Source organism: Diplotaxodon limnothrissa, linkage group LG19 (genome assembly GCF_057381915.1).
Source record: "Diplotaxodon limnothrissa isolate DT_005_m linkage group LG19, D_limnothrissa_male_GT1.1, whole genome shotgun sequence".
NCBI classification, from domain to species: domain Eukaryota; kingdom Metazoa; phylum Chordata; class Actinopteri; order Cichliformes; family Cichlidae; genus Diplotaxodon; species Diplotaxodon limnothrissa.
The window spans coordinates 21,838,509-21,862,444 of NC_140614.1; the positions used below are offsets into that span (position 1 = coordinate 21,838,509).

General features: G+C 41.0%; 3 protein-coding genes across 3 annotated transcripts; 1 reads left to right on the top strand and 2 right to left on the bottom strand.

Annotated features, from left to right (window-relative positions):
• Positions 1-279: 279 nt before the first annotated feature.
• Positions 280-6,026, bottom strand: pccb (propionyl-CoA carboxylase subunit beta). The gene is made up of 15 exons (XM_085342411.1): positions 5,772-6,026; positions 5,108-5,227; positions 4,947-5,015; positions 4,798-4,854; positions 4,556-4,669; positions 4,232-4,342; positions 3,940-4,048; positions 2,606-2,726; positions 2,446-2,527; positions 2,228-2,351; positions 2,035-2,142; positions 1,726-1,826; positions 1,312-1,410; positions 1,127-1,226; positions 280-1,015 (listed from the first exon to the last, which is right to left on the bottom strand). The coding sequence occupies exons 1-15, from the start codon at positions 6,015-6,017 to the stop codon at positions 894-896; spliced, it is 1,683 nt and encodes a 560-aa protein (XP_085198537.1). The 5' UTR covers positions 6,018-6,026; the 3' UTR covers positions 280-893.
• Positions 6,027-8,534: 2,508 nt separating this feature from the next.
• On the top strand, positions 8,535-14,322 carry LOC146612174 (E3 ubiquitin-protein ligase MSL2-like). The gene is made up of 3 exons (XM_085342688.1): positions 8,535-9,547; positions 10,761-12,166; positions 12,532-14,322. Exons 1-3 carry the CDS (start codon positions 9,406-9,408, stop codon positions 12,832-12,834), a joined length of 1,851 nt encoding a protein of 616 aa, XP_085198814.1. The 5' UTR covers positions 8,535-9,405; the 3' UTR covers positions 12,835-14,322.
• An 803-nt stretch (positions 14,323-15,125) lies between these two features.
• On the bottom strand, positions 15,126-20,882 carry LOC146612175 (tumor necrosis factor ligand superfamily member 10-like). The gene is made up of 6 exons (XM_085342925.1): positions 20,679-20,882; positions 18,773-18,904; positions 18,457-18,496; positions 18,282-18,353; positions 16,931-17,172; positions 15,126-16,392 (listed from the first exon to the last, which is right to left on the bottom strand). Exons 1-6 carry the CDS (start codon positions 20,790-20,792, stop codon positions 16,183-16,185), a joined length of 810 nt encoding a protein of 269 aa, XP_085199051.1. The 5' UTR covers positions 20,793-20,882; the 3' UTR covers positions 15,126-16,182.
• Between the last annotated feature and the right edge of the window lie 3,054 nt (positions 20,883-23,936).

Sequence of the window (23,936 nt, forward strand, 5' to 3'; positions counted from 1 at the left end):
TCGATTAAGTGTAGTTCATCAATTTTGTACACAGGCTGGCCCTCAGACTTTATGCCCTTTAAGTCGTTGAAAACTGTGACCGGTTCAGCTATGACCATTTACCCTTAAACTATGAGACTACACCAGCTCCATCCCATTGTGTGTCTGTTGTGGGAGCTGGATCTGATCATGCACACTTAAAAGAATGGCTGAGATTCCACTAGATATGATCCAGCGTCTCTGGCAATAATGACTTTTAAAACAAAGAAAATGAATAAACACGCAGAATATTGAGGCCATGATTTATTTTACAGATGACAGTACAGAGCCTGCCACAGAGAAAAGGCACAGTTCCTGTTGGTAAGGACGTCTCCTTGACCTAAATGGAGGACATCAAATGCTTTAGGTGCCTTTTGAAAGCACCAACTGTAAAAAAACTGATATATAGTATATGAACAACTCTGAAAACATTGCACATGATAACAAACTTTAGTTTGTTTGCATTTGCTGCTAACACTAAATCTCTGGCCTCTTAGATAGCCATATCAACAGTAGTTGCCAATATGACCACTGTGTGTGACTACGGGGTCATTTATTTCAGATGTTTTTAGGGATTTAATATAAACTATAAAGTAGTAAAGATACACATTCTGATTTTGTTGCAAGTGCTCCAAATACAAAATCAATTATACTTAACAGAAATCAGGAGTGATCTTCACTTGCTGCTTTCAGTGGAGTGGTAAACTAAATCTAATAGACAGGCTCCCAATATCACGGGGTACCGTTAAAGGTGGGTGAGAGAAAACAGTGAAAACTGAGTTTGCTGATCTGCTGTCTGCAAAAACCCCCAATTTTATTTGAAATGTAAAAGTCAATACAAATGCCTTTCCATAGCGTTAGTGTGGAGAACATTTTCACAGAGGAATGTTGGCATGCTTCTTCCAGGGGTTGACCTGCTTCTTGCTGGCTAGCACCTCTAGATCTTGGCAGATCTTTTTGCGAGTTGTCGCTGGCTCGATGATGTCATCCACAAAACCTAAAACAAGCACAGTCGGATAAAGATGTACTCGGTTTGTTGCCGCATACACTGTCAGCAGATAAAGAGCAGGAACAGTCAAAAGAAAAAAAAAAAAAAAAGCAGATTTACCTCTGACAGCAGCTGGGAAAGGGTTAGCAAACTTCTCCACGTATTCAGCCTCTGCTTCTGCCTGGTTCTCCTTTCCTCTGAAGATAATCTGAACGGCACCCTGAGGAAAAAAAAGAAATTAAAACTGTAAAAATAAAGGAAGCAGAGAGAAAGGGACAAACAAAAAACCTAGAGGTAATGTGTACCTTGGCACCCATGACGGCGACCTCAGCTGTAGGCCAGGCGTAGTTCACGTCTCCTCTCAAGTGTTTTGAGCTCATCACATCATAGGCTCCTCCGTACGCCTGGGATGCAAAGACCAAAATAAAAGGATTAATTCAGCAACAAGCAGCATTTCAGACAGTAAATGAATGCAGATGTAAAATAATCAAAACTGATAAAATGCTAAGTTAGCTGTTTGTTTTTTTGTAGCCGATTCAGACAAAAGATTCCAGTGAAATTATTACAGAGGCTTTTATTCTGAAAAAAAAAACACTGGGGTGTTGAGTTATCATCACTGCTCGCAGTTCAACGTGGCAGTGAACTTGGAGGTGCTTTTTGTAGGCAGGGCATTATACAACAAACAGCTGAGCCAGATGTGCAATAGAAACCTCACACACCTTTCTGGTAATGATGGTTATTTTTGGGACTGTGGCCTCTGCAAAAGCAAAAAGCAGTTTGGCTCCGTGTCGGATGATGCCTCCGTACTCCTGAGCTGTGCCTGTTGAGAGAAAACACAGCAGTTCTATTGGATAGGGGTTCAGACTATCAGATTTTCTACAGGTGGTCTGTTCAGTCTCATCCAACTCACCGGAGAATCACTGGTCGTTAAACTAAACCGATTAAATCATGAACTTCAGCATGGCAAACATGCCCTGCACATAACTGCAGCCTGTGTGTACATGCATGAGGATATTATCCAAGAATACCTGGCAGGAAGCCTGGCACATCCACAAACGTGATGATGGGAATGTTGAAAGCATCACAGAAGCGAACAAATCGGGCTCCCTTCACTGAGGAGTTGATGTCCAAACAGCCTGACAAACAAGACAAGTACAAAATGGATTGAATGGATTGAGGGTTTTTTTTTTTAACTGTTAGTTATTCACATATTTTTCTTACCTGAAGCTACTTTGGGCTGATTACCCACAATGCCCACAGTGCGTCCATTCATACGGGCAAATCCCACCACAATGTTTTTGGCGTAGTTGGGCATGATCTCAAAGAATTCCCTCTCATCTACTATCTGATTAAGAAAAAGAACTTTTTTTTTTAAACACACACAAAAAGGAAATGAGATGTTGTGGTACATATTAGAAGGTGTATGTTTGTGCGCATACTGCATGAATTATGTCCAACATGTCGTAGGCTTTAGTTGACTCTAAAGGGACGATGTTGTCCAATGATGGTACCAGACGGTCGCTGAAAAACAAATGAGACATCAGACAAAAAAGGATGGGATTTGTGATTAGTTCAATGAGGGCAAAGGTTACTGCCTACCTAGAGTCATGGGACTCCCTGATAGGTGCGGGATCCTGATTGCTAAGTGGCAGGAAGTTGAAAAACTCTCGCAGGTTGAGCAAAGCCTCAATATCATTCTCAAAAGCACGGTGAGCCACACCTACGAAAAAGCAATAAGACATTTTAACGAGAGTTTCTCTCAGACGAGTTAAACACCCTGACTTGAGCAGTAATGCTTGATTAGATTTCATTTGCTAAACAGATTTAAAAAGATGCTGTGAAAAAGTCTTAAACCACCCCTCATTTCTGTATATTGTGCTGGGAAAATAGGCAAAAGAAACATGCAAACAAGAATGAAAACTGCATAAAGCAAAAGCAGGTTTGCACAATTCTAACAAGCCTGAAAGTCAATATTTGGTATGACTACCTTTATTTTTCCAACACAGCATGAACTTAAGTAAGGTTTCTTTAAGTAGTCTTCAGAATTCCTGAAGGACATTCAAAGCTCTTCTTTGGATGTTGGCAGCTTTTTGTTCAATTCTCTGTCAACATTCTCCCATACTCCTTCAATAAGGTTGAGGTCCAGCTTCCATTGTGTGTTGGCAGGGATCACTGTTGTACTAAAAAATGAAGTTCATGCCAATCAGATGCTTTCCAGATGGTCATGTACGATGGATCATGAACTACATTCTTTTTCTGTGTTCATAATTCCATCAATCCAGACAAAATCTCCAAAACCACTGGCTGAAATTCATCCCCAAACCACGAAAGATCCTCCACTGTGTTTTACAGATGGCTGTAAACTGTGTCAGGTCTCTTTTTTCCAATTTCTTAATGACTTTCACATACAGTTTATTTGCAGCAAATAGTTTTTAGGCCTGTTATTTCTTGTTTTGTTCTACACTTATTCAGTTTTTGGAAATCACTTCTTAGTGCAAAACATAGAATTTTATGCATGCCAAAGTGTTTAAAAGTGTTTAAAAAATTCACACACACATTCACACACTGGTGATGGCAAGCTACATTGTAGCCACAGCCACCCTGGGGTGCACTGACAGAGGCGAGGCTGCCGGACACTGGCGCCACCGGGCCCTCTGACCACCGCCAGTAGGCAACGGGTGAAGTGTCTTGCCCAAGGACACAACGACCGAGACTGTCCAAGCCGGGGCTCGAACTGGCAACCTTCCGATTACAAGGCGAACTCCCAACTCTTGAGCCACAATCGCCCCAAAGGTGGAAATGAAGGGTGGCTCAAGACAGGCTCACACTGGTAAATATGACAAACCTAAAGCCAGTGCTGGTAAAGCACCAGTGATTGCTACAGCTTAGTTTACAAAACTCTTCAACATCCACACATCTAAAAAGAGTCTGACCGGACACGGTGGTATGAGTTTTGGCTCCACCAAGCTCCTCCTGAGTCACATCTTCATTGGTGACAGACTTGACAACATCAGGCCCTGTGATGAACAGGTATGACGTGTCCTAAACACACAAACACAAATGTTTCTGTGCTTATTGGAATTGAATGCATCTCTTCTCTAAACACAAAATAGCATTTGCGTGCCAGTTTGGAAATATTTCAGGACTTTTTCATATTTCTTGCAGCTTAAATAGCATAAAACTAATATTTTACCTACAGTGGATTTTACTGTGTCAGCTACATACCTTAACCATGAAGGTGAAATCTGTGAGAGCAGGAGAGTACACGGCTCCTCCTGCACACGGACCCATGATGAGGGAGATCTGAGGGATGACTCCTGAAGCCATCACGTTCCTCTGGAAACAAGAACACGTACAGTGTCAGAAATACGACACCAGCTGTTGATGATGAGTTTACGGACATGACTCCCGCCATTTATGTGGAATGTTAAACCGAAAAGAATTTAGGGCTTCAAGCTTCTGAGCTCAAAAAATCGTCAGGTGCAAAACTTGACATTTTAAAATTGATTTACATGAAAAGGTCTGCACAAAAATATATAAATGAAATACCAGGAATATATCTGCATATCCAGCTAGAGATTCCACTCCTTCCTGGATCCGAGCTCCTCCAGAGTCGTTCAGCCCGATTACCGGAGCCCCGACCGTCATGGCCTGGTCCATGATCTGACCACAGATTTAAAAGTGGCACATCAAATGAGGAAATGACCAAAGACAAACACACCCATACAGATGCTAACTTGCTCACAGCTGACAAACACGATGTTTAATGTTACTGTGAAACATCTGTATACCTTACATATCTTCTGTGCGTGAGCTCCAGACAGACTTCCGCCAAAAACTGTGAAGTCCTGCAAAAAACACAGAGTGCAAGACAAAGAGATTGTCACATAAAATCGAGTTGCCACATATAGTTTTTCTGTACAATGAATGAACACTGTACCTGACTGAAAACATAAACGAGCCTGCCATTGATTCTACCTCGGCCTGTCACAACGCTGTCACCGGGGAACTATGAGAGAAAAAAAATGATCAAAATTCACTGAAAATGTCGCAAAATAAGAAACACGCTGCTGCAAGAGGTATTTGTGCACGACCTGATACCTTGTTTCTGTCCTGCTCCATGCCGAAGTCGGCGCAACGGTGTTCCACAAACATGTCCGTCTCTACAAAGGATTCAGGGTCAAGCAGTAGTTGCACTCGCTCCCTGGCTGTCAGCTTACCCTGGACCGCATCACAATGGTAAATTTATTACAGTCATGCATCAGATATGTCACCGATCAGAAAGTTTGCCTGCCACACTGCAAAAGCTATGGTTTTGAAATGTCTGGTTGCTTTAGATCAATGTTTCAAGTGTTGCATACCATAAGCAAAGCTGCCTCTTTATAGGAGTTTACTTCCCTAATTTGTCAGGTCTTATTATTTAATCCCTTACCAGTTTGTGAGCTGTTTAATTGTCAGAGGTTTATCCCAATCTCATAAAATAAATCATTACATATACCTTAAAAACATTTGTTATTGTGAAGTTTGTTTTTTAAATAAAATTAACCCTTTCAGGGCTAAAACAAATAATAACAATGATAATAATAAACTTTTGTTTAAGAGGTGTGAGAGAGACCAGCAAAACAAACAAGCCCCTGCGCCTGACATTTAAAGCACCAACCTCCTGGCTGCCAATGCATTTGAAGCATATGATATTATACAATTAAAAGAAATATGTGTTAATATATAAAACATAACAGCCTCGGTCTGCGATAGCTGATTTTACCCTTTTATGTTGTGCCTCTATCCTTTGCTGACCTCCCCCCTGCAGTGCCGCCTCTCGCTTCTGGTCAATCCTCTCTTTAACGGACAGGTGGCTGACGGAGTACCAGCGGCACGACCGATGCAAACTCGTCTGCGGTACTGTTACCGATACTGCGCCATATTTTACTCGCGCCACGCTCCTTAAGGACACCTTAAAACCATTTATCAGTCCGCAACTGCTTCGAGCAACACTGATGGCCGCCATCATTGCTGTTCGTGTAAGCTCTTCTTCTTTAGTGTTTAATGTCTGTTGACAAGCCAGCGTTGGGGCGCCACCAAGTGGAATGGAGTGTGGCTCGGGAGACGATCAATAAAGAGGGAGGAAAACCCCTTTCTGAGCTTAATTTTAAGTTAAACATGTTTTTTTTTCACATCTTACTTGCTGTTTGTTATATCCGTTTACTTCAATAGAACTGTCAGGGGATATAGTGCATACTAACAAACGATCTGCTACACTGTTCTTATGTATTTCACTAAATTCATAGGAGCCATCTGTCAGTATCAAAACACTAGGCCTGCAGAATCTATATAGTTCTGAACTATGCACTAGAATCAGGAAAGACTGAAACCATTGAGCTATACTTGTAAATAGCACAGTTTTTGCTCTTTGCCTTTATATCACCCCAAACAAATGAGGTTTTATCTTAAGATGTGCCGAAGCCTTCAAATACTCCTGAGATGTGTCACAATAACATCTGGAATATAACTCAGTAATTCCATCATTTAATTTAAAGGATTCTTAAAGGGGCCTTTGTGTTTAGTTTGCATGTCTGAGTGACTCTGCAAGCCTCCAACTCCAGTTCAAAAATAGGCATGCTAGCTCAGCTGGTGTAGTTGTGGATGTGAAGGTGAATGGTTTCCTGTCTCTAAGCATCAGCCCTGCAATAGACTTACAAATGTCCTCTTGCTATAGATGTGTGGGAGAGAGTGTCCTGCTTTTCTGCATTATTGTGTGGCATGGGAGCTTCTCTGTGGTAGAGAGGAAGGCTCTGCTGAGGGTGGTGAAAGCTGCATAGACTATTGTTTGTAGCAGCTGCCCCCACCACCACCACCACAGACGTCACCAGCAGATGCAGGGAAATTGCCTCCTCTTTCTTGAAAGACTCCCCTTCAGGCAGGAAGCTGTGATCTAGAGCAGAACCACCAGACTAAGGAAGGATCTTTTTCCCAGAGGCTGTAAGACTTTTAAACTCTGCTGGTGCTCTGTAATCTCTGCTACAGCCAGAGGTAACAGATGTGATAAATCACTTGTGTCTTTGCACTACCCTCTTCACATGTTTGTTTTATGTCTTATTTGTACTTAATATTTCTTATTTAAAATAATAAAAAGAAAAACCTGACATGATTGCAAATTTTAATTTCAGCTCATGAGAATACATGTGCTGGAAATACAATGAAAACCCTATAAATCCTTAAATCCTTTGCCCGATAACAGCTGGGATAGACTCCAGCCCAGCTGCAATCCTGACCTGGATGAGCAGTAGAGAATGGCTTCTTAAAAGCTTCCCCCCCCCTATTTCCAGGTGTATCCCTGAAACCCCAGAATAAAGTATATATTTTATATTTTGACATTTGTTCTCAGATTATTTATATAGTCCACTATATTAAATCATATGACACATAGATGTCTATACTTGCTCAAATGCTGTCCATGCCCCAAATAGGGAAATTTTTGTGATCTTCTGCTGCCTTGAAAAACAGATGACTTGAGGATTTTTGGTTTAGTTATTTCAGTTTAAATCCCCATTTGTGTGCATATTTTTTACTTCATCTACTGCAGCTGTGAGCTGATTTTTCTTTGTCGTGTTTTATACACTTTGCTCAACCTGGGAAAATAATGTAGTTGGTCATTATTTTCTGCAAGTTCTAGCACAACAGCGGGCGGGGAGTCAAATGATGAAATTTTGACCAATAGCGAAAGGGGGGCGAGCTCGTGCAGCCAATCAGAAAACAGAAAGTCCTCGCAACAGCTGGTGGGCAGGAGCTCTGCCCATCTTGGATGTCATGTTACAGGGAGTTTATATTGTAAAGCAGACCTTCCTGCCAGCTTTAGCGCTGTCACTCTACAATTGCAGGGTTATTTATGTCTCAACCACGAATTTGAAAATAATGAATTCACAAAATACATAAAAATTATACCTGCCCTAAACGTAGTTTTTAAGCGATTCCAAAATACGATTTAAATACAAAGTGGCATTTTTCTCTTACCCCCAACTTCATGATCACCAAATTGCATGTCAAGTATAACAGTTAAAATAAGTTGTAAATCCACCTTTTCTGTTTTTGTTTTGTTAATACATGTCTCTTCGAACAGTTACATACGTTTTTTTTAACATCTTCATATGCTCTGCACCTTGTGTATATGCGCATTCCCGTAAAACGAGGAGACAAAACAGTGAGATGGCACGACAAAGAAGAAGTAATTTGACATGAGTCTTGTGCTAACACCACGGGTGTACCAAAGGTCAGTCATCTTTGACATATTTTGTATTTTTAGCTATATCTTTTCTGACTCGACTGAGTGTGACACTCTAACCTTAAGGAAGTTTTTCCACCCTCTTATTAAAATAAAAATACATTTTAAGTAGCGTGTTGCTACGTAGTTTATGACCAATTATAATCGTTACAGTGAGGAAATAAAGCGATGGAGGACACGGGAAAGGCGCTGCGGTAACCACGGTAACTAGTGGAAATCTCGCGTGATGATCATGCCTGTCGATAGGGGTTTATGCGAGGAAAAGTGGAAAATCGAATGATTGATGCATTTGCAAAACGGCAAGTTAGCTATGTTTCGGTCACCTCTCTCCGAGCATTACAGCAAAACGTACCAAAATTGCAGAATTTTTCTTAGCCGGTCGCATTTTGCTCCTACGTGCGACGTATAAAGCCACCCAGGGGGGTTAGTGATACGGTTGACTCTTCGCTAGCTAAATCGACTAGCCATGCTAACGCTAGCTGGTTAGCTTTGTTTACATCAAGTGCGCGCCTGGAATCTGTTAACGGATTTCTGACCCGGCGAATTCATGATCTCGCCAGTCCGTTGTTCAGTTAAACATCGACGAGGATACTGGGTTGTAGAGTAGATTGGCTCTATGGCTATCATCGATGATCTCTTGTGCAAAACGTCCGGCTGATGCAGTAAGCTAATGTTAGCTACGTAATGCTAACCTTTTAATTATGGGTGATTTGCTCATTCGAGTCAGCGTTTGCCCTTAGACTTTGTTGGAGATGAGTATAATTATAACTCTAATAGGTCCGAATTAACAGGAACTGTAACTGCGATATGAAAGAGTTCGCTGGTTAAATGTAATGACTGCGAACCGGTGATGCTAACCTTAGGTAGCCACCTGCCAAGCTAGCTAACGTGCTCGTTTAGCGATAACCGCCTCACCATGGTCGTTGTTTCATATTGTATATATTACTGATTCATGATTAACATCTCTTTTGACACACTGGAGTGACTGATTGTTGCGTCGCTAGAACAATTTGCATCCCCTCCATCACCCTGAGGCTGGGCTCTCTTTACGTTGCGACGAGCCGCTGGATTTTTTTCCTTCCTCGGACCGTGTTTCCCTGAGGCTGCGGAGCACATCGCCATGAACCCGGTTAATGCAACCGCTCTCTACGTGTCTGCCAGCCGGGCCGTGCTGCAGTGCGACCCGCGGCAGCCTCATTCCTTCGCAGAGATGTACAAACTACTGCCCTTCTTCCGAAAGTCCCTCGCATGTCTTGTCTGTGGTAAGTGATTTGAGAATATTATAGCAACACAACACACTTTCAGTCCAGCTTTAATGTTATTTGCGACACTGTATTCAGTTTTGAGCCATACATTGGCTGAATTGTATTAAAAAATAATTACCATTAATATTGACTGAAGTGTCCGTGGGTGTGCGTGTGATCGCAGCAGTTGTGACACGATTTGTCGCTCTTGTCTCCGTGGTCTCCTTGGCAACCGAGGCTGGAGCACCAGTCATCCGTCCTCTTGACAAGACAGATGACTGCTCCGTTGTTGTGCCTGCTGCAGAGCCATGTGTTTCTTATTCATGCTTTATTTACCAGCCCGCTTAGCTAGTGGAATATATGAGCTGACACAGCTTGCACTGAGGAGACGGGCAATATTGACAGCTATGCGCGACAACATTTTTGACCTTTCCTTATTATTTGACAGTGGTTTTGCTATGCTTAATTCTCCTGTGAAATATTCAGTCAGAATTACATGTTTGGTTATGTAAGCAGTAAATATCAATAATATTTCTGTTAAGCTCATTTGGTTCTTATTTGCTTGGTGCAGATATGGTTCTGGCTAGTTCAGTTGATATCTAGATTCCGAACAAGTCGTTGATAAATTGGTAAAAGTTCATTAACTGAACTTTTTATCAAATATTTTGATACCAACTTAATCAATTAAGCACTTGTTCCAGGTTTTTCACCTTTATGAATTGCAGCTTTCTCTGATTCATTTCACTTTGACTGGATCATTTTTTTGGGTCCTTGACTGTTGATCAGACAGAGCAGGATATTTTCCATCTCTGTGATGTTGTGGTAGTGATATATCATTATAGGATATAATATATGCTTATGCTGCTCCCTTGTCACATTTTTAATTTGGCAAAGCCGGTGCCTTTCCTGACCCAACCCCAAAGGGATTTGACTTTCCAGCTGGAATTGAACTGGGGACCTTTTGCTTGCCAAGTGAAAATCCACTATGCTATAGTTGTTAGTTTATAGCTGTTGTTGCTTTAAAAAATCACAAATGTATCTGTAAGAATTATAATTAAGAAATGGTTATTGTAGCTAATTGAGAATACAGCTGTTTCTATAAAGCTATGATTACGTGAGGTGGAGCTGAGTATAAATGTCTCATGGCCAGCTATATACTGTGCCATAGTAACTGTGCCTTTGTTCAAAGGTACTAAACAGGTGGATTTTTTTTTTCTCATTTTTTTCTCAGGTAAACTGCTTCAGGATCCGATTTCTCAGACACATCCAGAGTGTCAGCATTATGTCTGCTTGGGCTGTAAAGGCCAGAAAATGCAGATAAGGCCATCATGCAGCCGTTGTAAGGACCACTCCTCCTTCCAGGAGAACAAACAGCTCTCTTTACTGGTGCAGTGTTACAGGAAGCTCTGCTTCTATGTAATTCATTCACCGTTGCTGTTGTGTGTCAGCAACCATGTAGGAGGGTCTCCAGAGGTAATGGCTTTGCTAGAAGAGGTGCTATTGTCGCACAAAGACGAGATGGAAGACCCAAGTCTAGTGCACGAAGATGTGAATCCCTCAGCTCCTGAGTCCCTTACGCCCACAGAGGCACCACCTGCTCCTGCAGAGCTCTCAGCTGTACCTCAGAGCTCTTCCTCTGATCCTCCCTGTTTCAACGGACCACAGGAATGCAATGGAGACGTGCTGGAGGATGTAGATCCCTCTTCTCCTGAGCTGGAGGTATGCGAGCTGGTAGAGGAGCAGGCACAGGCAGGCCTGTCTGTATCCAATACCGGTTGTGGAGGACTGGAACTGAGTCTGACCACTGGACGTTTAGCCCCAACACCAGGCACTGTGTGCTCACTCAGGGATGGGGATTCAAGTAGCAGGGAAGTGGAGGAGGGGGAGGTGTTGCTCCTCAGTGTGGAAGAGGTGTTACAGACATTGGATCCCCTTCAACCTGGTCGAGACTCTCTTCATACACAGCCGGTTAGGACACATACTCACACACACACAGCTATGGACAGAGCACACACTCAGATGTACATACAGCTGGATGCAGCTCACAACTACACACAGATTCAAACAGGCAGGACTAATACAGTGGCAGGCCATGGTGCTCACACACATACATCTTCCTTTGACCCTCCTTCAGCCTCCAAGCCCCCACCAGTCCGCCTTAACCGCAAACGATCTCATTCAGAGAGTGACAGGGAAAAAGTGAAACCTCTCCCGATTGCTTCTATCCTGCAGGGCTCTTCCTCAAACTCACACACTCCTAATCCCTCTCACACATTGCACACACATCCACCCACGCCTTCCCTAACAGTACCAGCACACACATACTCATCGCTTCCCAACGGAGCACCTCCTAAGCCCAGTCGACCTGCGCCGAACCACAATAAAGGTGCCAGGAAACATCCGGAGCCAAGCCCTAAGAAGCCACATGTCAAGGCTCGCACTGGTGGCGCTTCCAAGACAAAGGAAAGAAGCAAAGACCAGCGGTTGATGGCAGGCTGCCTGGTACCTCCAGCACCTGCGAGGCCTCCATATAAGAAGCCAGTGGAGAAGAAGGGCTGTAAATGTGGAAGAGCCACTCAGAATCCGTCTGTGTTGACCTGCAGGGGACAGCGTTGTCCCTGTTATTCAAACCGCAAGGTAAAACCATTAATCTATTAAATGAGCACATTATACGCTTAAAGATTAATGCTGTCATTATGTGAGTTTGTGTAGATTGTTCATGCTATTTTATGTGTTAGTGTAAACATATGACAACGATGTTTTAGTACTTTTGTTTCTAACCCAAAGAAAACAAGTAATGGAAAAAATAGATGATGTATTAGTCTGCTGTTAGATGATATATTCATGATATATGATATATATAAATATTCAAACTTAGTAAAGGCAGGTTTTTGTATTCTTTTGTGACAGTATCAGAAACTGAGAGCTTTGCATCGTTTGTGCCACACTGGCCCTGTGTAGCTAGAGTAACGCTGTTGTCTGTTTTCTCTGATCTTTCGCAGGCATGCTTGGACTGCATCTGTCGAGGTTGCCAGAACTCCTACATGGCCAATGGTGAGAAAAAGCTCGAGGCCTTTGCAGTGCCAGAGAAGGCCTTAGAACAGACGCGGCTTACGCTTGGTATCAACCTCACCAGCATCACAGCAGCCGCCGCCCTCCGCAACCCGGCAACCACCAGCATCCGCGCAAACACCCTCCTCAATGTTGCCACCGCAACAGGGACCCCCGTTTCGACAGCTTTCCTGTCCCCCAGCCCCCCACAAGAGCCCAACTATGAGGAGAGCCTCGAGTTGCTGATCGGCTGAGAGGCTGGGACTCCAAAAATAGACAGCATGGTGCTGATAGAATGTGACAACTCATCATTGTCTGTCAGAAAACGTGTACCTACCCCATTGAGGGGAAGGAAATCTAAGGCAGCTATGGGTCTGTCCTGTCCTGTAATCTGCTTTCCTTCTGTGTCAGAAAATGCTGAGTAGTACGACTAGCATGGGTGTGCCAAAGCCTCCTGTATTGTGCCTGTGTGCCAGTGTTTATTGTTGCCTGTCTCTAGTTAACACTTAAACTCGGTTCTTAGGCTGTTCTGTACATCACAGGTGCTTTTTTTTTTTTTCCATTCATAGACCAGACATACTCTAAGAGGCAATAGAAACTTATCACAGGTTTTGTTTGTGTGTACACTCACAAGTATTCGAGTATCTGTGAATCCCCCTTACCCCCCACATTTGGTGCAACAACAACTACATCATCATCATATCAAGGTTACAGCATTTTTCATGTTTGAGTATTAGTCCTTAAGCTTTAGAAATACATAATTTGTGTCAGGACAGCCCTTACTAATCTTTAACCCTCTGTGTGTTCACACCATAATTGTGAAGGACTCTTGTGACTTATATATGTAGATCGTATGTCTCACACAAGACTGTATGCCTTTTCTAGCTCATTAATTCACTCAATCCAAGTACTGTCGGATGTTAACGAATTTGTCTTAATGAACTTGACTGATGCAGGCATTGTACAGGCAGCAAGATAATGTCAAAGCACTTGGCTGGTTCCACAGTTTGTGAGTGTAAGTGTGTGTGTGAGTGAGTGTGTGTAAGTGTTTGTGTGTATGTGCCTGGTGAGATTTACTGTAATGTCAGTGGGGAGGCGGTTGTTGGGTTGTGAGGACTTAGTCTGATTGATTGGCCAAATTACAACTAAAACCGTTCTTAGCATAGCAATAGGAGCACCAACACGGAGGCTCCCAGCTCCAGTGCACGCACACACAGTTGTTTACAGTATTGCCGTTTTAGACTTCAGCTGACTGTCTTCAAAAACAGTTACTGTTATGCTTTGGTTATGGGATTGTACATGACTCTGTGTGTATAGATAAACCGAAGCCATAGGTCGTCATTTACAAGATAAAATATGCTCTGTCCATGGATTTTTTCCCCCACACACTTGTAGTGTTCAGACTGATCGGAGACCAACTCAGAGACTATTTTTGATACCAAGCGTTTAAGATTTGGTACCACTGTCTTTCCTTTTGGTTAAATCACAATGAAGCCCTCCCATAACTCAACATGCTGTGTTGTCCGCGTTTGTGTTTACTGTCTCGGCTGTAACTACAATATGTTTGTTAGTCCAGTCCAGTGACCAAAAAGAGACTGCAGGCCACCCACACACCTTGGTGGTTCTTTATTGGCAAGAAATTAGAAGGCGGATTATAATATGACCCATCTTCCTCTGTGTGTGTGTGTGTGTGTGTGTGTGTGTGTGTGTTTCAAAATGTATTTCTTTTGGGCATTACTTGAACCCTGATTAAGTTTTTGGTATTGATTTTTTTTTTAACTGTAAAAACTCTTGTTTGGGGAGTGACTATTATTGCTGAAACATTCACTGCCATATTATGGAAACATGTACTACAACATGAATTAAACGATAGTTTTTTACTTTTTCAGTATTGTCTTAAAATTTAATTAACCATGAACGTCTTCACTAACATTTATTGGCAATCCATCCAGTAGTTTTCAGGATACATGTAGTGATATAGTATGTGGGGATCACGATTTGTGTTTTACACTTTAGTGTAAAAATGTGTTGGAAAACACTTAAAATACAGTATAATCTGACACATCTCACATATTAGAATATCATAAATTCTTTTTAATGGTAATTTATTTTAATAGTGCGGGTTGCTACTAAAACTTGCTGCATCAGTGAATGAAGGGATTCATTTTTGTCACTGCTGAGGTGTTCCTGAAGATCAGGTTACTTTCATAGGAGCCTTCAGCTCATCTCTTGGGTATGCTATCTCCTACCGTTCTCTTCTTCCTTCTGACAATACCCCTGCGGGGTTTGGGTCAGGCAAGTTGGCTGACGAATAAGTCACAGCACTGACATGGTCAGCAAACTATTTTATAGTCATTTTGGAACTCTGGGAAGATAAGCCCTGCTGGAAATGAAAATCTGAAGCTCCATAAAGCTTGATTGAAGCATGAAGAGCGTTAAAATCTCCTGGTAGATCACCACCAGATCACTTTACACCCCAAATCGTCACAGACCACATAAAGTTTTGAGTGGACTTAGAGCACCTTGGATTTTTAGTTTTTCCAGACTTTAGGATCTTAATTTTCAAATAAAATGCAAATTTTACTTTTAGCTGAAAACTTTGGACCACTGAGCAACTTTTTAGCTCAGGTAAGTTCCTTTGATTCCGATGTGATTTGATATTAGGATTGAGAAAGCTGTAGTATCTTTCCAGAAGACACCTGCATGTAGTGGCTCTTGATGCGATTCCAGCCTCAGTCCAACACTTGAAGTTTTTTCACTGTTTTCCCTACTTTTTCCCTTACAATACACTTTCTATCAATAGGCTTTACTACAAAACTCTGTGAACCTCCAGTTTTTACAGGAATGACATCCTGGCTTATCCCTTTTGTAGAGAGTATCAATGATTATCAGATCATGACTGTCAAGTCAGCAGTTTTTCCCCATGATTATTGTTGGGTGTACTAATTCTAAAGGGTGTTCTCATTTTCTGAGATACATCTGTGTTTTTGTTAAGGCATTGAGAACTTCAGAATCCCTTCATCTCTTTAATACCACATTGATTCGCTAGATTGCACAGCGATGACATAAACGAGTAGGAAGTTTCATTCATAATATTCAACATGTAAAATCTTGTCAGAATTTTTGATGTAAGACCTCTCATGTGCCCAACATCACTGCCCTTTCCAGTGACTGATAACTCAGCTGGGAACTGTTTCACCTGCAGGCAAAACGGATTGGTTCAATAGAGGGCATTCACGCGTGACATTTAAATCTCTATCTATTGAATGGTTCCAAGTGCACCTCTATCTATCCGAATGCAAAACATAATCCATGTTTGCTGCCGTACATCAAGCTTCCATGAAGTTTCTCAGGCTTGAAAACGGAATTCATATCCTGCGTTAGGTCGACCAATTAAAAGGCCACTGATGGATTTATTTCGATGACATTATTTCCGGAATGTCATACATGACCCGCGGTCCCGAAGAAGTCCTTTTGCTATCCTTACAGTCTTTTCTTCTCTTCCAGTCCTGTTCCATCCGACTGCCACTTATGTTATCAAGCAACATTCCGCTTCACCTCTGCTCATGCCTTTTTAAAATTTCAGTCCTGGATGCTTATTTTTAGCTCACGAGGAAGGCCCCAAAGTAGTTTGCCCGACCGTCCATCTCTATGACACTAGCATTGCTAACAGTAATGAAGAGGCGATCTGCAGGCTGTAGAAAGGCAGTGCCAGCCTGATGCAGAGAGAAGAGGCCAGGCTCCTGACCCCGGGGCCAGCAGACACTCCTAATCGATTTCATCAGTAAGATAGGTGCCGTGTAGGAACTCATCTGTGGGCAACACCAAAAAGAAAGAAAACATGAATAAAGCATGGCATTATATATCAGCACATATCACTGATTTGTAAGCGTTCTACCTTTCGGTTTAAATTTACAGGCTATACTGACTTAGTTTCATTTTATCCTGATTGACACTGAGGTTATTTAAACCAACTCAAGCTCAAAGGAAATCCTGTAAGGATATATGCATCTCAAACAAGAGCAAATAAAGTAACTTAACACTTGAAGGCTGTGAGCTTTAAATGTTCTTTAATGTATTTGAAAGAAAAAGGAAGTGTGTACTTTTAAGAAGCCTTAAAGGACACAACACTACTTAAACGGAGGGACAGAGATATAGATATTGGAAGAAAACTAAGTAATATGGTTAATGATTTCTTGGATTAAAAGGTTTAGCTGCCTTTTTAATTCCATCTCTCACTTGAACATCATGAAACCATATTTATTCGCTAAAACACTAATAGTATAATTTCTAATTATAGCTATAGCTAACCATCACCAGTTATCCTTTAATAAGTAAAAAAGCTTTGACCTTCTTGTAGATATACTGGACAAGCTGAGCTCCTTGCTCCTCTCTTGTTTCCCCGTCCATCTCCCCCATGGACGGGAGTTTGAAGTAGGTCTGGGCGTAGATGTAATAGAGGCCTGCTCTGGGTACCAGCAGCTCTCCTCCTCTCAGCTCTATGTTCTGCAAGAAGGACAGGCCTCTCTGGCCTTCCCACACTCTGATGCGCTCTCCCAGGTACCCCTTGCTGCTCTGTAAACCTGGAACAGCTACACGCGCATACAGAAAGTAAGACATAGTATATATGCATAGAAAAAGCACTGAAATACAAAAACACTTAAAGCTTCAAGACTGAGTTTTATTAAACACTGTTAAAACAGTAACTGCTAACCAAATTATAAACAAATGTTCATGACATGTACAGTGGGTAAGTAATGTTCACAGATGTGCCCACAGACCAGCAGCTATCCACAACTGCTTCTCTAATAGATTAAAATAATGTTCAGCCATGTATTGGTGCTGCATACTGTGGAACAATTATTTTTCCTCTAACATGGTGCCTAATCTAGAACTACTAAACCACTATTCAATAAATTAGACTGTCAAATAAGTCGTGCATCAGTCAGACACCTGCACCACATTTGAGTGGCTCCCTCTAGTGGTAGCATGGAAAAAAATAAGACAAAGTAATGCATGCTCCTAGCCTGTTTCCCCGTCCTCCCCACTTATTTACTGCGGAGATGTTGTTCAGCACAGTTATTAACATAAAGACCGCACCGGTTTTAATGCACCTTGCTGACCTAACATGCAAAAGTCCCTGGGTGGGCTGCATCCGGCGTAAAAGTCCACGCCAAATCAAAAACATGCAGATCCCTCCACTGTGGTTGAAAAAAGAAGATGAGCTCGCCATTTTTAAAGTTGCTTTTTTGAAGAGTCACAATGAAGGTACAAATGTGATTCTACACATAGTACCTTTAAAGTGAATTCCTTTCGCATGCTTCAAAGCTTTCCTTTTACATGCTATTCCTCTCAGCGGGTCTGTGTACACTGGATCTATAGTCCATTGCATACAATGCTTGGAAAGTATCTACGTGGGCAATATATGAGCTTTTTTTCTTTTTCATTTCTCAGACAAAGACTAATGACTCATCTCAAAAACACCATAGGAAACTCCAGGGTATGAGAGAGCGGTTGTACAAGCCCTGACAGACATGTAGGTGTGAGGAGGTAACAAAATCTGAAAGGAGCCTCGGAAGCCTGGAAGCAAAATTCTTAACCTATGGCCTTGAAAAGGTAAAGCAGTGTGCACACGTGTTATGTGTTTCAGGTGTTTGTTATGCATTTCAGAATCAAATGTAACTGATAAAATGATCCTCACTCTCTGAATTTGGAGGCTCTGCTGATGAGACAACACCAGTCACATGTGCACCAACTTTGGGAAGAGAGACCCCTGTGAAAAATGAAACAGAATACACACACATACACACGGGACATTTTCAGTGTAAGAAGCCATGCGTGACAGTGTGATTGACATTGAATGGTATGGTTCTTACTTCTCTCTGGAGTAGGTATCTGGAATCTTTCAGCAATCTTCTGACAAAAACAAAACAAAACAGAGGAATAATAAGAGAGGAGGAAGTGAAAGAGATTACCAGTTATGTAAAATACAAACATACAGAATCACTAAACTAACGCAATCAGAATCAGCAAGGAAGTCACCACCGTGAACCCCTCAGTACACAGTCTGCTTTAACCCAGCTGCGATGGCAGATGTCCTTTTTAAGGACTTCCAAAAGTGAACAATCAAAACAGTCAAATTAGAAGTAACCAACTCTATCAAATTTCAGCTGAACAAAGATCAATAAAAACCTTCTTTAAGTAGTAGTGGACCTGTTGCGTGACCTGCCAGCAGGGGTCGCTCTTCTTTTCTGCCGCGTCCAGGAAGTTCAGATTCGGGTTTACAAGACAGGACATGCTGCTCCTGGAAAAACTCTCCTGCATCTATGAGAGTAAAACAACAAGTAGAACAGGGTGAAACTAATCAGACACATGTGCAAATTCTTCTTACCTACCAACTGATCTGTAAATATAAAAGTTGAGGCACTGGGTATTAGGTTACATGTTCTCCCGGTGTAAGTGTCTGTGGCATAACCATCATTGATATACATGGACTGCGCACATTGGCTTCAAAATACCTGTTTTGGACGCAGCTCCATGAGGTGAACAACAGTGCTTAGAAGGCTTTTTAAAAAATTAACAGCTTTAAGTCTGCTGTATTCGACAGAACATCACTTCATATTCTCTACTGTTCACTGGTTTCACCATACTTAAGCTATTGTGCAGAGGTCTGGGGCAATAACTATAAAACCACATTACATTCACTTTTTACTCTTCAAAAGAAAGCAATTCGAATCATCCACAATGCAGGTTATAGGGAACATACAAACTCACTATTTTTGCAGTCTGAAATATTGAAAATTGACGATATAGTGAAATTCCAAACAGCACAAATTCTATTCAAAGCAAAAAATAAAGAACTGCCAGGTAATATTCAGAGTATGTTTTTTTTGAAAGAAGGAAGTTATAATTTAAGGGGTTTTTGTAACTTCAAAACAATGAAGGTACGTACTACAAGAAAAGGCTTTTGTGTTTCTGTTCAAGGAGTGAAACTATGGAACAAACTGAATATGGAATTAAAGCAATGTCCAAACATAAAACTGTTCAAAAAGAGTTATAAAAATATGATCTTCTCGATCTATAAAGAAAAGGAAAATATTTAAATTAAGTGAATGTCTCTATTTAAAAACAAACAAACAAAAAATTCATGATGTGATATTATAGTATATAGTATATCAGAAATCTGTTCACTATTTTTATTACAAATTATATCAGTAAGGAAGCTGACTAAATATTCACTGATAATTTATGGGACAGGGGTGGGATTAAATAAGTGTATACTTCTTCCCACTCCCTTTCAACATGTAAATTAATCAGAATGTTTTTTTGTATGTAATTTGTATAGTATATTTTTTTTCTCTCATTTCTTTTCTAAATGTACTTGTATATTGTTCACATGTTGAAATAAATTACCAATCAATCAATCACCATAAGACATACTGCGTGTGTATGTGCGTGCTTGACAATTTGCTGGAAACATCATTACAACTAAAAACATAATGTCAGCAGGCTGCCCTTGCGCCACAGGTGTGTCTGAGCGGAGACGTGTGTGTGATTCCCGTGATTATGATATTTTAGAGGCGTTTTCAGCTCGTCACAATGTCTACCCGTCTCTGAAATGCGTTGCTTTAGGGTGTCACAACCCATTTCCTCCAATTGTTTAATGTTATCTCGCCCCAACTTTCTTCGCTCTCATTGTCCGGCGCTGGGTGCAGAAATTCCCGCAGGGATTATTACGGGACTTTTAGGAGTAACCTAAATAACCTTTCTAAATTTCTCTTTAAAAATAGATATTCCCAGCGCATTTATTTCTATTCCTTGTTTATTTATGAGGCAATTAAATCAAAGTGGTAAAGCAATTTTAATGTTTTTCTGACTATATCTGCGGTCCACAGGTCATTTGGAGTTCATGTTTTAATATGCAGTTCCTCTGTCCTCGATCATACTTATCTTGTTCCACAGGTATGAGCCGCATGCCTCAATGAAGATCTGTGTTCTTAGTAAGCTTAGCTTGTTCCCATGAAGCATGTCAGGACACCATGTTTGACGCCTCTCACTCACTCTCATGCGTTCCACGCAAACCAAACGCATTTCTTACCGTGTTCAGGACTTTGTTGAAGTACATAAAACTGACGGCGACCGCGATGGTCTGGAGGAGGACTGCTGCGAGTAAGATGAGCCCCAGACTCTGGACAGAAATGGACATGGCCATATCACACAACGACTGAATTCACCAAGAAAAAAAGTTAAGGATCAAGAAAGCGCTTGAGTGAGGCAGATCAAGCTCTGTTGCATTTCTTCTGTGTAGGACAGAAAGAGAGAGGGAGGGAGGAAAAGTGTGCAGGCGTCTGTAGGTGGAGCAGAAGGGAGGTATGGAGCATTACAACAGCCTCAAGATGTCACTGTTATTAGATAGAAAGGGGCAGGGAGCTGCTGCACATGCAACTTTAGGATGCCTTCAGTCAGTGTCGGAAATGTCAAAACTTGCTTCCTTTTTTCAATAAAATCTCCTTTTTGTCCCACTTCAAACATTTTTTTTTTGCTACTAATAAAGTCACGTACTGTTATATTATGATATAATAAAGAAGGTCACAATCACAGACAGAAAAGTATGTATATGCTTAAACCATATAAAACTATATGCAATTTTGAATTAGTTCAAAATAGAGCCTAAAAATTCTTTCTTTGCATGACTCAGAATAGCTTTACGACATTTAATCCCAGTGTCCTCAACTTCACCCATATTTCACAACTCAATAAATCTGTCACTGTGTCCAAGAAGCAACTAATCAGTGCATTTTTACAACTTAATTCCCCAAATGTGGGGATAATCGAGGACAACATGAAGGCCCTGGAAACAGTCAGCCGTAACATGTGTTGTGGTTTATGTAGCCATGAAGCAATTTTGTTTTGTCTCTCTTTTATGATAGAAATAAGTTATCTTGGTGTCTAACTGTTAAACAGCTGCAGGTGAAGTCAGTTAAGGAACCTTGGTTTGCAGTTATCCTCTTGGCCTTGCTTGCGTGTTGCTTGATGAAGGAAATAAAGCGGTTATTGTTAAAACATGTGCTGTATGTCACATGTGTCGCAAGTAAGAGACTGTGCAAAGCAAATCAAAGCAGCAATAGGCTAACACTGTGAGATAGTTTTGGATAGAAGTACTGCGCAGGTAGCAGATCATCAGCATCTGAAAGTAATCTCCTTCCTGCTATTGTGTGGTGATCTGAGAGACTTCTATTTGATTAGTGCTGAATGACCTGCCATTTTTAGGGCTTCTGCGTACCCACATAGTATTTGTCACAGGGGAGTGATTTAATCGGGAGAATTTAACCTTGAGTAGTTCCCGTGCTTTCATTCCATCACCTCTAACCCTTGCTCTATTGTCAGTGTCAGGAAGTGAAAGTGGGGCTGAAGGAGTTCACAGCTCCAGGATGTGAGTGACCCTCCCAACAATCAAACGCTGAGGGAAAGCATGCAAAGCCCATTCAAAGCCGCACGCATGTAACTTTAATCTTCACACGTTTGCACATCACTGAATATTTCCCAGCAGGTTCACTAAAGCAGGCAGCACCAAAGTACATTCAAATATACTCAGAAGTTTAAATGAGGATCGCAGCAGAGATTAAAATATCAAAAATGCGGAAGGCAGAGTAAAGACTAATGTGATTCCCAGGCTTGTCAGAGAGAATGAATGGAAACGGTGAGTGATACCTGAAGACTATTTGGCCTCAGGCAAGCCAGACGACACCCTGAGAGACATACCTGTCAAAACTTCAACAGCAAACATGCATTTAAACATGCATTTTTATCAGCCTTTTTCCATTTGTCTTATTGTTATTTCTTCTCCTTACCTTGAGACATTTGGTGACCTTTGACCTGTGTCAGCTATTTTCTCATGCAGGTCTTGGCTAGCTTTAATCCTCTAGCAATTCGATGCCTAAAGGAATAGTCAGACATTGTGGGAAATATGCCCGTTTTCTTCAATGAGTGTAATCAGTAGTTTCACCTTCTTGTGATCTCTTTGTATTTCTATTCATGAAGGTAACTCTTGAGTGTAGACTTGGACAATGATACATCTACTTGCTCCAGCGTGATCCTGACTTGGTTAGACTGTGGTAAGGAGTTTTTCTTAACCAACAAAAGAATTCAGCAATAATCCACTTAAGCTGTCTTCCTGGTCTTTTAGTGTTGTTGGTGGGGACAACTAAGCAGTAGAGTTTGCACAAACCAAACAGTAATAACAACTAATCACTGTGCAATCGACTGACAATAGCTGAAATACTGTGACATTTGGCTGCTATATCTCATTAATGAGTATATTTAATTGCTTATTTGGTGTATTTATATATGTATTATATGCTATATTTATGCTTATATTAATATTCAAGGCATATGAACAAGGAACTTGCTTTATCTGATCATGTAAATGTTTGTCAGTCAATTTTCTACTTCGGAAAAGCTCAACAATTAATGATCATGTGGAAGATGTATATTTATATATACTTGTACTTACTAACCTAATTTATATAAGTTACACTTCAACTATTGTATTTTTAGTCAGTTCTTTATATGACATTTGTTGCTGTATAATTAATTAATTTGCTCATTTGGATGTAATTAATTACTGGTATATTTTATTATATACTACCCAACGGTAAAGGTTAAATCAGGGACTTTACTTGTATTTACTGTTTTGCTAATTTAAGAGATTTACTATAATGGAAAAGCATATAGCATTTATCATATATCCTTTCTTAGTAACCAAATTTAAAAGATATTTGATCGTAACCCTTACACTCATTTATAGTCATAGTGATAGTGAATTGCATGTTAATCTGTGTATCAGCTCTGTGTCTTTGTTCTTATATTTAGATGCAGTAGGTTCTTGTGAGGGGAAACACCTTTCTACGGAAGCCAGCTAAATCACTGGTGTCTCGATGCATTGTTCGACACTTTGTTTTCTGAGCAGCTGTAGTCCTCAGATGGGAATTTAGGGAGATTCCATGACTTCACTGAGAGGAACGCAGGGAGGAGAAGCCTCAGGGGAGGGACAAGACAAGTAGAGTGCAGAAGGGAGTAGATGGAGTGTCCTTTAAATCTATAAGTCTAAGCTTTGCTTCAGAGCTTTGCCCCATTTTTCTCATAACTGTCACAGTTTTATAACACCATGTATTCCTCACAGAGAGACAGATGTTTTTTCCCTCAGTATTAACTAGTAGGTTCCATTTGAGGTATTTGAAGTTCAAATCCAGATGATTTTATTCAATTAATGTTTTTGCAGTTTATGGTCAAAATTTATTCAGCAATGCCATTTTCCTTTTAAAAAAAATTGTCATCAGACAAAACAAATGAGTAA

What these genes read in the sequence shown, in the direction of transcription:
- LOC146612175 (XM_085342925.1), bottom strand. Translation starts at nt 20,792, where the DNA reads ATGGCCATGTCCATTTCTGTCCAGAGTCTGGGGCTCATCTTACTCGCA. An exon ending in TCCACTACTACTTAAAGAAG is followed by an intron (nt 18,497 to 18,772) that starts GTTTTTATTGAT and finishes TGTTTTTGTCAG; the next exon opens with AAGATTGCTGAAAGATTCCA. An exon ending in AGAGCCTCCAAATTCAGAGA is followed by an intron (nt 17,173 to 18,281) that starts GTGAGGATCATT and finishes ATGCGCGTGTAG; the next exon opens with CTGTTCCAGGTTTACAGAGC.
- pccb (XM_085342411.1), bottom strand. Translation starts at nt 6,017, where the DNA reads ATGATGGCGGCCATCAGTGTTGCTCGAAGCAGTTGCGGACTGATAAAT. An exon ending in TGGAGCAGGACAGAAACAAG is followed by an intron (nt 5,016 to 5,107) that starts GTATCAGGTCGT and finishes TTTCTCTCATAG; the next exon opens with TTCCCCGGTGACAGCGTTGT. An exon ending in ACGCACAGAAGATATGTAAG is followed by an intron (nt 4,670 to 4,797) that starts GTATACAGATGT and finishes ATCTGTGGTCAG; the next exon opens with ATCATGGACCAGGCCATGAC.
- LOC146612174 (XM_085342688.1), top strand. Translation starts at nt 9,406, where the DNA reads ATGAACCCGGTTAATGCAACCGCTCTCTACGTGTCTGCCAGCCGGGCC. An exon ending in CCTCGCATGTCTTGTCTGTG is followed by an intron (nt 9,548 to 10,760) that starts GTAAGTGATTTG and finishes TTTTTTTCTCAG; the next exon opens with GTAAACTGCTTCAGGATCCG. An exon ending in CCTGTTATTCAAACCGCAAG is followed by an intron (nt 12,167 to 12,531) that starts GTAAAACCATTA and finishes GATCTTTCGCAG; the next exon opens with GCATGCTTGGACTGCATCTG.